Genomic DNA, 13,022 nt, shown 5'->3' with positions numbered 1-13,022 from the left:
ATCGAACCAACAAGTAGATGCTGCAGAAAGTGTGGAAAAGAAGATGGCTTACAGAACTGGTATATGCAGAATAAAAACTGGCAAAAGTCTGTCACTGCAAGGAGAACAGCAAAGAACACTCATAGAAGTCATAGCCAATCCCTATTGGGGCTAATATGAACAGTTGGACACAAAGGGAAAAAAAACCCCTTCTATCAACTAGCAAAAATGAATGCCAGGGCATGCAATATGAACATTGAGCACCACCTATGGCTTGAAGACAAAAGTGGGTAGCAACATTAAGATGAACTCAAAATCTGGGAACACTGGCAGCAGTATTTTGATGAAATCTCTAGTGTCGAATTTCCACACCCACTAATTTCTGATGACTAGCAGACTGCTCCAACCACCAACCAATCCACTTACTGTTGCATACAATGAATTTTTTTTAGCAGTTCCTCAACCAGCCCCTCCATAACATCACTGAAATCAGTATTAACCAGTGTAGTTTTATCTAAGGTTTGAACACCACCAATGCTATTTTTACAGTCTAGAGAAAAGAAGAAACCTGGCTTTTTTTTTTTTTTGACCTGGAAAAGCTTTTGACCATGTTCTGTATCAGCTTTATACCAGCAGCCAGGTATTATGCACTGTCTTTCTGACAGCTTTCCTGTGACTGTTGATATGCACCAGTGCTCAGCATTATTGTCATTGATATTCATCCTCGTCATATTCATGCAAAACTATGGAGATTCTCCATCATCCAGGTCATGGTTGTCCCAAAGGTGCTTTTTCAAGGCAACTGGACTTTCTGGTTTTTCTTTGAAAATGTTTCGCTTCTCATCCAAGTGTTTGGTGTTTTTTAGTGTTGGAAGCTTCTGGAGAAGCTTCTTGGATGAGAAGTCAAACGTCTTCAAAGAAAAGGAACTGGGTATGTTTAGCTTAAGAGAAAGAAGGACTAGGGGAGGCATGATAGCAGTGTTCCAATATCTCAGGGGTTGCCACAAAGAAGAGGGAGTCAAACTATTCTCCAAGGCACCTGAGGGTAGAACAAGAAGCAATGGGTGGAAACTAATCAAGGAGAGAAGCAACTTGGAACTGAGGAGAAATTTCCTGACAGTTAGAACAATTAATCAGTGGAACATCTTGCCTCCAGAAGTTGTGAATGCCCCAACACTGGAAGTCTTTAAGAAGATGTTGGACAGCTATTTGTCTGAAACGGTATAGGGTTTCCTGCCTAGGCAGGGGGTTGGACTAGAAGACCTCCAAGGTCCCTTCCAACTATTGTATTGTATTAAAAACCAGAAAGTCCAGTTGCCTTTTGAAAAAGCACCTTTGGGATATTCATGCAAAACCTGCAGAACAGTGGCCCTGGGCCTTGCTGTATATCAACCACATCCTGCTCACATCTACCACCAGGGACGAACTGCAGCACTGTATCTAGACACGAACAATCATCTTAACTAATTTGATTTGCATCTCAATATGAGGATGACCAAATATCTAGAGACCAACCAAATTATCTCCACTATCCAGGTTAGCAGCAAAGATGTAGTAAGATAAACTCGTTGAATTACTTAGGATCTTATTTGCAAAGTGATGGTGGCATTAATGAGGTAGTGTATATGTGTGAAGGTGAATGCAGCATGGCTGTGGAGGAGGAAGATCACTGCAGTGCTGTGCAATAGGCATAGGCCAATTCACCTAAAACTGAAAGAATATAAATTGATGGTCCGCCAGTATAGTGCTGAGTGACTTTTACAGGCCATGGAGATGTGCATACTCTGTTGGTCATTTGACATTTTCCTTTTTGACCACATCAGCAATGAGAAGTCAGGCAGCAGATAGACATTGCACCAATAATAGAAAATGTGGGGGAATGGCCTGCAGTGTTTGTGGCACATACTACAAGCAGCACCCATATTGTCACCTGCACTGTCCGCAACTTTAACATTGATGGCAAGTGTCTGCGTAGAAAACCAAAGCAAAGATGGCAGAATACAATGTGGATATGAGAGTCATCCACTTGCACCCGCTTGCTGGATTTGATCGCGTAAAATGGCATTGTTTAATCTGATAAATGGACTCTGCACCTGCAGGAAAACGCTAGGTTGAAAAAGATTTGTACAGTATATTTGTTCACAATTATTAAATATTAGGGTGTTCTGGTAATTCCTATCATCTCTAAATGGAGGAATAGCTTACCTAAATTAGAATAAATAGTTTTACTATAGCCACCAATTTATCCTCTGTTTCTTAATATAGTGACTTTAACTTTTTTTTTTTTTAAACAATCCTATTTCTGGTCAAATTTGGATATGCAATGTAAGTTGCAATTGTCAGCTCTGGTATTGTAGTGGCGCCAATAGACAATCTAAATTTCACCCTTGCACAATCGGCAAAATACCATCTGAGAATGTTTGATTTGATCTTTTTAAAATAATTGCCATAAATAAATAGTTGCACAAAGTTTAATGGCACCATTAATGTGTTGTCATAATTGCTGCTTTCAGATGTTTCCTTCTTCAACAACACATACAAAGATGGTTTACAGTTCTCCCAGTATGAAGACAGGAAATAAGTCTGGTACAGGAAATAAATCTCATGTTGTCCAAGAAGTTCTTAAAAAGAAACAGGTAAACACATATCACTGCAGTGTATGCAATAGCTATAACCTTTGAATGGAATAGGATTTGCATCATCCACATGAATTGTTTCTTGAAAAATTCAGGTTAGTCCTTGCAGGTTTACTCTTTGTTTGGGAGAATTACGACTGAATATAATCTCTGGTTTTATAGTCTTATCCAAACACTGTAAAGTCTGCCACTCTTCCTTGGCATTTGAAGTCCATAGAAACTTCTTCTTCTCATTAAATCGAAGAAGCTTGGGTTTCAAACTTAGAGTAAAAAAAAAAACAGATTGATTCAACATAGAAGGATTACAGTTGTAGGAAAGAGAGAGACAATTAGAGTACTGTTTGCGACATTGAGCTTATTACAGGTAGTTTGAATATAAACACGAAGCTATTTATAGATATTCTTTGTCGACATGTATGATGGTCAGTAGTAGCAGCTTTCCACAAAACATGAATCCCAGTCTGGATTTGAATTATCTGAAACCAAACCCACAGACTTATCAGTGGTGAAAAATAATTAGTTTTCCGGGGAATTATAATGCTGCAGAAGAAAATAGCATAATCCAAATGACAATGTTTTGGATCATCTAAAGATATGACTTACATTTATTTATTGAATATAGTAAAATCAACCATTTTTACTTTAATGTTTGTTTGTTTTTCTTGGTAGGAGGCAATGAAATTGCAACAAGACATGAGGAAAAAACAGCAGGAAATGTTGGAGAAACAAATAGAATGTCAAAAGGTATGACTGAATTGTTTAACATTAACTTCCAAGTTTTAATTTTGTACATAACTTATAAACATATTTAATGGATGGTATGTAAAATCTTTTCAGAATAGCATGGTATTTTTATTTTGACCTTCATAGATGCTAATATCAAAATTGGAAAAGAATAAATCCATGAAACCAGAGGAAAGAGCAGAAATCATGAAGACTCTAAAAGAGCTATCAGGAAAAATTTCTCAGTTGAAAGATGAAGTAAAAACTTTCTCTGCTGTTTCTACAACATCAAAGCTAAAGTCTAAAACTGAAGTAAGTTATACAATTGTTTTAATGTGTTTCTATTTTAAAATGTGCAGTTGATTCAATGCCTGTGGGCTAAGATTACCCAAGACGTTTTATGTGGTCTGAATGAGCACTGTATTAGTATTATATCCATTCTTTTAGTTACATCTTTTAACAGAGAATTATTTATTTAGTTTTTGCTATTTCACATTTTGGATTCTCTTCCCCCCTTCCCCCTAAAACCCCGCATGATAGAACTTATCACCATGTTTTCCCTAGAATATTGGGAAATTGAAATCTAAGTGATAATGTATAAAATTTTAGAAGAAAATAAATGAATTCTTTGCTACCACTTCTCTCCTTTCAAAGGCACAAAAAGAACTCTTAGATGCAGAATTGGACTTACATAAAAGATTGTCTTCTGGGGAAGATACAACTGAACTGAGAAAAAAACTTAGCCAATTACAGGTGGAGGTAAGTTTGTAGAGTAGAGTGCCATCTTGATTCTGGTGTTAGGTATACACAGTATTCCCAAACAATTAACGTATATTTATTTTGCCTAGGCGGCTCGTTTAGGAATCTTACCTGTTGGTCGGGGAAAAGCAATGTCAGCTCAAACTAGAGGACGAGGACGAGGTCGTGGGGGAAGAGGAAGGTGTATTGTGAATCACATGGTAGTGGACCACCGCCCCAAAGCACTAACAATTGGAGGCTTTGTGGAAGAAGAGAAAGATGAAGTGCTGCAACATTTCTCAGTAAGTTAGCAATTTGTAACTAAAACTAAATATACTTCAATTTCTGTGCAGTGTTCTAGAATAATATAAAGGCATGAGTGTCCTAAAAGAAAAAGGATATTTTTTAATATCCTTTAGTGGAACTGTAACTGGACAGTCTTGTCAATCTTTGTTAGTTATGTGCCTAACAATCAACATCAATTTGCTTTAATGTTGGAGGTTAAATACCAACTAATTGTTTCTTTACAGATAATTACGTGGTTTTTACGAGCTACAAACAAATAGCAATTTGATAAACAGTTTTCTGTCTGTCTGAATCATCACTTTCTCTTTCACTGTTAATATACTTAAAGTTTATCAAAAGCAAGAACATAGTTGAAAAGCATTTCTAAATGTAAAATAAGTATCATGTCAATTATATAAATAATATTGATTTGTTAATTTGTTCCAATGATACTACCATTTAAAAATTCTGGCTAAAACCTTATGTGTGCCTGATGAAGAATGTGCTCCATTAAACACTGCAGAAATGCTTTTAAAATAAAATCATATAGGATCAGATTTGCAGCCAAAATTATGATATTCTTGAAAAGCCCAGACTTCTCATGCTGTCACCTGGCATTACTTTATGAGCAATTACGTATACTTTTCCTACATATTTGGGGACTAACGTGGTACCTAAAATGCTAAGAAAAAAGATTGTTGTCCAAGATCATGAATTTTATTGAGAAAGATCAGAGGCCTTTCTAGAATTCTTGTAGCAAACCAAGTGTGGTCTACATCTCCCATTGACCATGTTGAGTTGAACCAGTGATTAGAAATTAAGGTCCAAACATTTGGAAGGCATCAGTTTGCCAATGTATACTTTAATCATTAATAATATATTGGTCATCAGGGGACCTAGTTATCTGCGGGATCGCATCTCACCTCATACATCCCTGCGACCAATCCGCTCTCACAGGGAGGGACTCCTCCGGGTGCCGTCCACTAAACAGTGTCAACGGGCGGCGCCCAGGAGCAGAGCCTTCTCTGTGATGGGCCCAACCCTCTGGAATAACCTCCCCCCCAATATTAGAACTATTACCGACCTCCGCTCCTTCCGACAGAAGCTTAAGACCCACCTGTTCCAATTAGCTGGCTTAACTGATTTATAGTCCCATTTTTAACCTCCTGGCAAACATCTTATTGGGTAGTTTTTAAGGGTATTTTTAATGTTTATTTGTATTTTAATTCAAATATTGTACAGTGCATATCCTACCTCCTCCGTTTACCTATTTGTATATTTAAGTATATCTATATTTTGTATTCATACTGTTTTAATATGACTGTACTGTTTAGGAATGGGAGCGGTTTATAAATTAAAATTTTATTATTATTATTATTATTATTATTATTATTATTATTATTATTATTATTATTATTATTATTATTATTTTAGCAGTGAAAGAAAGTAAATAACAATCTTTTATGTTTTCAGCAATTTGGAGATATTGAAGGCCTTCAAGAGGAGGAATCTCCTTTAAGTGTTGTTTTGACATTTAAATCCCGCTCTGAAGCTGAAAATGTATGTAACACGGTTTAAATTTTTAAAGAATGTTCTACTACTCTATATCCTGTTTTTTAAGACAAACATATTCTAGTAATTGAAAGTACGAGCAAATGTACAGTATACTGGTTTCAAATGAACTATTTTCGAGCATTAAACATTTAAATCCTATTGCTGTGTTTAAACTGATAATAGATTATAATTCAGCCAGTTACTAATATTTAATTTAAATTATCAAAGAACTTCGATTCACTGATGTGGAAAGTGATGATTATGCAGTGCAAAGAGTTCTGATCAATCACTGTAGAATTAATGGAGATCTTTCTGATATGCTGAATAGCCATTGATTTATCCTGTATAACACATTGTTTTCTTACTTAAATATTCCACCTTAGGCTGCCAATCAAGGTTTAAAGTTTAAAGACCGACGACTTCAGATATCATGGCATAAACCTAAGTTACCCTCTGTGTCTACAGAAACTGAGGAGGAAGCACCCAAGGAAGAGGTATTAGAATAATATTTTCATAGCTTGTCCTTTAAAATTTCTTTAAAACTAACATTGACCATCTGGTTTTGCGGTACACAGCAGCAGTGTGAACTGATGGTCAAACTGCTCTAGTCAATAGGAATTCCTATTGGAGAAATTAGGAGGAATATTATGTACATCACCCTGACAAAAAGCAGAATATAAAGCAAATCAGTAGATACATTCATGACGCACCTACCGGTACTTCTACATATTTCAGCCAACTATTGAAGATTGTCTCTTCATCACACCTTCCCTCTACAAATATCACTTGCATAGTTCTCTTTTACTTTTATTCTCTTTCTGCCATCAACCTTTGTAATGAATGCTATTTTATGGTTTTAATTAATCTTTCTGAATTTTCATGATTCTGTTGTAAATTGTGCTGAATTTTAAACTAATGCAATGTGATATATACATGTAATAACAATAACATTTGCATGCAGACATTTTAATGATACTTTGAAAGCCATCAATTGATGGGAAATATGTTTTTTAAAAATTGGCAGATTGTGTTTTATTATGAAATGTTTCTGATCTATAATTTGCTAATATTATAAATAAAAGTACCTGAAATGATGTGTCAGTCCTTTGAGATGGTCCAAAGAGGAAACCAAAACCATGAATATAAACCCTATGTTTATTTGTAAGGTTTGTAGCAGAATCTTGCAAGTCTGAAAGTACTTCTCCCCTCCCTTGCCTCTGCTTTCCAGAGACTAGGGAGGGTCCTTTCTAACCTGCTGTCTCACCCTCATTCCTTCTGTGGCCTGAGATATCTGTTGTCTGGCCATTCTCTAGACTGCAGTTCTTACTCCTTTGTCCTTTCTGCCAAGGTTATTCTCACAGTCCATTACAGGATGGATCAAGCATTAGACAAGTAATTTTAAAAATATTTTACTTGTACTCTTTCCAGAATGAGATGGTGGTCTCTAAATTTGATAAATAAATATAATTAATTGATTTCATAGCATTCAGTATTGCTGCCATTTCACAGCTATAATTTTTGTTAGTATTTCTTTGCATGGTTATTACGAAGTGGCTAGATTTCTTTGGAGATCATCCCAAGAAAAAAATGTAGTCTTATGAAGGACTTTAAAATCACTATAATTTTATAGACACATTAAATTTTCTTTCTTTAGGAGACAGAAACATCGGATTTATTTCTACCTGAAGATGATGATGATGAAGATGAAGATGAAGATGAATCCCGCTCTTGGAGAAGATGAAACTTCAAGAGGAAGCATATAATTTTAGAATTGTTCGAACTCAAATTTTTAAAAAATATTTAAAGGAAATCCATGAGCCAAAAATCTGTTTTTGTTTTTGTTTTGTTTTTTATAAATATATACATTAAGAAAACAAATGTGTTTGATATGTAAACTTAGCAAGTAAGTAGCTATGATCAGCCAAAGGCCCAGAGCTTCTACAAAGCTGTAAAAATGGTTGTGATCTCATAAAAGTGAAATATATTGGTCTTTCAAGCCCAACTTTTGTTCATTCTGATTTTAAAGTATCGATTTTGTTTTATTAAATATCAATGACTTCATAGTTTTTTGTTAGCAATATGGCTACTGAGATGAGAACAAGAAGTCAAATTCATCAACATTGTCTAGAATTTGTTAATTCAGAATTCCTTTCATTGGGTGACAGACAGCTTAAGTAAATCGTGACTGAAAAACAATCAGGAATTGCACATATGTTTGTGAATGAGCTGCTTTTCATATATCCCACTATCTGAAATATGGTTATCAGAGTGATAGTAGTTCTTGCCAGCAATGGTGACAGTGGTTCCTTTGCTTTTGTTTCTTTTCAATCTTTACACATTCTTTTAATTGCCATTAGGAATGCAACTGACCAACCACTTCTGCTGTGATTTCACAGTTTAGTTCAGTGGAACGTATCAGCCTTAAAAATCTATTAAAATGATAACAGCAGGAATATTTTTTTAACAGTATTGGTAATGTGAAATTATTTGTTTTGAAAATACCCTATCTCTAGAACTCGCTTCAGGATAATTAATGGCCACATTTTATTTTTTAATGAAAAGTCAATGCACTGTTCCAAGTAATGTATTTCCTACAACCCACAGAATTGCAAATCAAAAACAGTCTTGTTTTAAAATAATAGATACTAAGCCAGCACTTAGAACAATATTGTGGGTTCAAGTTATAACACATTAAAAATTAATGTGGAATCGAGGAAAAAGTAAAACACTGATTTAAGCATTTTTTTATCCGCATGCTGATAAAAATGTGTCTACTCTTCCCCCTTTTTTAAAAAAAACACCAAAAACCGGTAGTTCATGGTGTAGATTTGGTAGAGTTTATGTTACTTTTTTTTTTTTAATGCAAGGGCAATAGATCTTTTTAACCCATGTCTCTTGCTGCTATTAAGTCTAAATATTCCCTTTTGTGGGTCATCTCTTAGTGCTTTTGTATACTGTGTCTCATAGTCAGTGGTGAGGAAGTGTAGCTGCCTGATACAGCTCCCCAAATAGCCTACTATAGGACATGCTGACTGACTTTCAAGGACAGTAGTTCGAAACACTTGAAGGGCCATTGTTATGCCCATCCTAGCCATAGATAAGCGCAGCAGGTTATGCAAAGAGCATGTGATGTCACTGCATTTAAGTTAAGATTGGTAAAGCAAGGCAAACACTACTGTATCAATTCCCATGGCATCTCTGCATTTATTAATTCAAAAATGTAATTATATATTTCAGGTTTCTTACATTCAGATTACCTTAGTGGTACTTAATTGAATCTAAGTGCCCAAACACCTAAGTTAGTTTTCGGGTTTTGCTAACAGAACTTTTTTTTTCCTTCCTCACATTTTGGGAACGATGTACATTGTTATAAAAGCACATCCCATTTGAATTCCATCCATAAGTGAATAAGAGTGTGTGCTACCAGCTCTTATTTGCCCTTTGTGTAAAGGCCTTTGTGTTCTAGATTATTGCTACATTCCTACTAATGTTGAATCTCAGTGAATTATGTTATGACAATAAAGCACGAATATTGCACACTCTTTAACAGGCAAAGCCTTGCTTTTCTCCCATTGCCTGTGATATCTTTAGAATGCTTATGGCTCAGTATGTGGCCATCACATATATTGACCCAGCAAGAAAAACGCTTGAATCTGGACAGTTAGTTAATAATAGAGGGAACAAAGAGTTTATGTATACATATAGAGAGATGCTTATATATATATATATAAAGAGAAATATACACACACCGATTATATATATATATATATATATATATATATATATATATATATATATATATATATATATATATATATATATATATATATATATATATATATATATATATATATATATATTGTACAGGGTTTTTTCTTAGAATTGTATAATTTTGTAAATATTTTTGCTTTTTTTTGTGTACTAAAAACTACCAGCATCTAGATTTCCATAAGAATTCTTGTATTTTTGTATCTGGAAGATTACAGTTGACTGAACGAAGCTGTAAAAGAAATTTCCTTAGCTTTTGGACAGAGTGGATGGGATTCCTTTTCATATGGTTTTAGATAACTTTTTTTAGCATGCTGTTCAGGAGAGAATGAATATCTTTACTCAAAAGTGTTAGCTTTTTTCATGGAGAAGAGATAGGGGCCAACAGAGAGATTTATTAAACTTTTTCCCATCTTTCCTTTCTTTCCTGTGTTTTTCAGTATAAGTTGACACGCATAAATCCTCTAGTGACAACTTAAAAGTAATTTCTTACCCTAGAAGCACAAAACTGAGTTGTGCCCCTAAATGTATGTATTGAAAGCATACTATTGTGTTACTGAGAATGTAAGTAATGGGCAGCATAGTGATAACTCACTTAAACAGAAAATAGGAAACTAGTTCAAAGTGACCTTCATTTTGATGTAGCTATGAAACTCCCCGTGTTGTGTATTAGAACCTGGTTTTTTTTAAAAAACTACTGTGTTACTGGGTAACTTCTGGTACCACCTGTGAAATTGTCCTTTTCATAGTCATAAGCCATAACAAAAAGCATAGTATAAATATACCCGCAAAGTACCTTGAAAGCTAGGTATTCTAATAAAACTTTACTATATATATATATATAAAATATCCCTTTCTAACCACTTAGCAATGTATCTCTCTATTGGCGTTAAAAAGAATGTCATAATGTAAATGCTCAGTGAATCATCCCCTTAAAGCTTTACAAATATTAATGCTACTACTATATAAACTGTTGGTTTAACTGTGGTGTATTTTTTAATCTTTACATATAAAAATGCACAGCATCTGAAACTTTTCAAAAAAAACAAACCAACCATAATCGCCCACATACAGTGGAGATGCTTCAACATTTTTAATGAAATCATGTGAAAAGGAATATTAAATTCCTCTCAATGTACATTAACTTGTATTATAGTTTTTACAAGATTGTGAACTTGTGTAATAGTATATTAGGAGATATTGTTGGATTTCTAACTGTTTATACATTTAAATTCATACATGTAATGTTTGTTTTATTGATTACACTTTGAATTTCTAAGATGCATGTTGACTTTTTGCAATAAAGAGATAACATGGAATGGTTTAAAATTAAAAAAAAAAGTTTGAATTGAAATTTGGAAAAGTAACCATTCCAGAGAAAAAAAAATATACTCAGAAAAGAGCTGTATTGCTTGCTTTCTTTAAAGATGTGTACATCTGTGAATGCGCGCATATGGTGTGTGTACGTGTGTATATGTATATGTGTTTATAAGGCTTATCATTACCAACCTTAAAACACATATATTCTGCTACTCCAAAGCTTGGAGTAACCCGTAATAAAACAATCCAAGATTCATCCAAGAGACAAAATAGTTTCGTGACCATGGCCAAAATCAATATTGCATTTTTCATCCTGTTAAATTTATTGAATTTAGTGTATCGAAAAATAAGTAATGATATTGTCTTCTTAAATAAGATACAAAATGTTCAATATTAACAATAGTGACCAGCTGAAGAATACATAAACCTTAAAACAATATAGCAGGGAAAAGCTGAGATTGCATTTTTAGTTTAGAATTAGGAAAGGGGCTGACTCAAAACATTTCCCTTTAAAAAGCCGCTTTCTCATAAGTGTCAGTACATTATGTCTCCAAAAGTTCCTAAACTATGAATTTGGCATGTTGGAGTTCCTTGAGATATGATTGTAAATTGAGATACTTTAAAGACTTTATGTGCATCCTAAATTTACATGCAAAGAAATGGAGTTATCCACTTACAAAAGAAGTTCTGACCCACTGCCCCAAATGGGTTTTATCTGACAAATTCATTCTTTATCATATAAAAGAAGCACTTATCACTCAGGTAAATCTTACCTGCCCTATAATGTGTAATTGTCATCTAGGAAGTGAAGAAATTCCATGCTGAGAATCTCTTACTCCACTGAATCGATGCAAGATAATACATTCTTTGAAGAATCAATTTCTCACACAGTCTTTATATGGTTGTATTAGTCCATGGAAAGAATTCAAAATGTCTTCATTAACATCTCTTATCCACATGATTGAAGTCTGAACAAAAACCATCTAGAATAGTTATTCACCGAGTGAAATGTCTCAGTAAAGGACAATATTTGTAGCTCGGGTGACATGAGTCCTTGGTGCTCTCTGAGCTTAGTTATTTTCTTGTAGATGTTTCTAGTTGGTCACTCTACATAGAGGAAATGATATGGTGGGGAATCATATCTCTGGAGCAGAGAAGAAGTAAAAGAATAAGAAATGGATGCCAATTAAGTTTTATTGGAAGGCCTTGATTAATGGGAACTTACTGAACATCTGGCTGCATTTCATAATATACAGAAGCACCCCTGCAACACAGAAATAAGTTGCATACCAATCATCTGGGAAAGGCAGGGCAAACGGGAAAATGTGTTTATCTGCTTTAACTTTAACTGTTTTTATATGTTATATACACTGGCCACTTCTGTCAATCGTGACACCCATCGGGGCTCCAGAATTCTTATTCTCAGGTATTTTCACCCTCACTTTGAAAATAAGATGCTTCAAGTTTTCAACAAAGGTGTGATTAGATATTTGGTCTACCTACACGCAACCTGTAACCTACCATAGTAAAATTTGATCTGAAAAAATTCCCACTATAGATCCTTGTGAGCAGCTTATGTTCTATTGTTTCCTTCACCTGAAGCCTCTGCCAATCATCAATTATATACATTTCTGGGTGCTTCTATAGAACACTTTCTTCTTAAAAGGCTTCCTTCCTAGCATGTAGGGGAACAACTCATTTTCTAAATGAGCAACTCATTTTCTAAAGCTGTACAAGTAGTCCTCAACTTATAACCATTTATTTAGTGACTAAAGTTCCAATGGCACTGAAAAAAAAGTGACATGAATTTTTCACACGACTGCTGTAGCATCTCTATGGTCACATGATCAAAATTGAGACATGGCAACTGATTCATATTTATGACAGCTGCAGTGTCCCAGGGTCATGTGATCACCTTTTGTGACCATCTGACAAGCAAAGTCAATGGGGGAAGCCAGATTCACTTAATAACCACTTAACAATTGCAGTGATTCACCTAACAACTATGGCAAGAAAGGT

General features: G+C 34.6%; 1 protein-coding gene across 2 annotated transcripts in view; it reads left to right on the top strand.

Annotated features, from left to right (window-relative positions):
- Nucleotides 1-7,927, top strand: part of RBM27 (RNA binding motif protein 27) — a 39,772-nt gene extending 31,845 nt beyond the window's left edge. For both annotated transcript variants that reach the window (XM_081936006.1, XM_081936005.1), the window contains 8 exons: nt 2,493-2,615; nt 3,285-3,359; nt 3,486-3,650; nt 3,993-4,097; nt 4,187-4,378; nt 5,835-5,921; nt 6,299-6,409; nt 7,570-7,927. In XM_081936006.1, the coding sequence (XP_081792132.1) occupies nt 2,493-2,615; nt 3,285-3,359; nt 3,486-3,650; nt 3,993-4,097; nt 4,187-4,378; nt 5,835-5,921; nt 6,299-6,409; nt 7,570-7,656 (945 nt within the window). In that variant the 3' untranslated portion in view covers nt 7,657-7,927. The remainder of the gene's footprint in view (nt 1-2,492; nt 2,616-3,284; nt 3,360-3,485; nt 3,651-3,992; nt 4,098-4,186; nt 4,379-5,834; nt 5,922-6,298; nt 6,410-7,569) is intronic.
- Nucleotides 7,928-13,022: the final 5,095 nt, after the last annotated feature.

This window comes from Natrix helvetica (genome assembly GCF_964273705.1).
Source record: "Natrix helvetica genome assembly, chromosome: 1".
NCBI lineage: Eukaryota > Metazoa > Chordata > Lepidosauria > Squamata > Natricidae > Natrix > Natrix helvetica.
The sequence above is the reverse complement of the archived record's forward strand: the minus strand, read 5'-3'. Positions and strand labels throughout refer to the sequence as shown.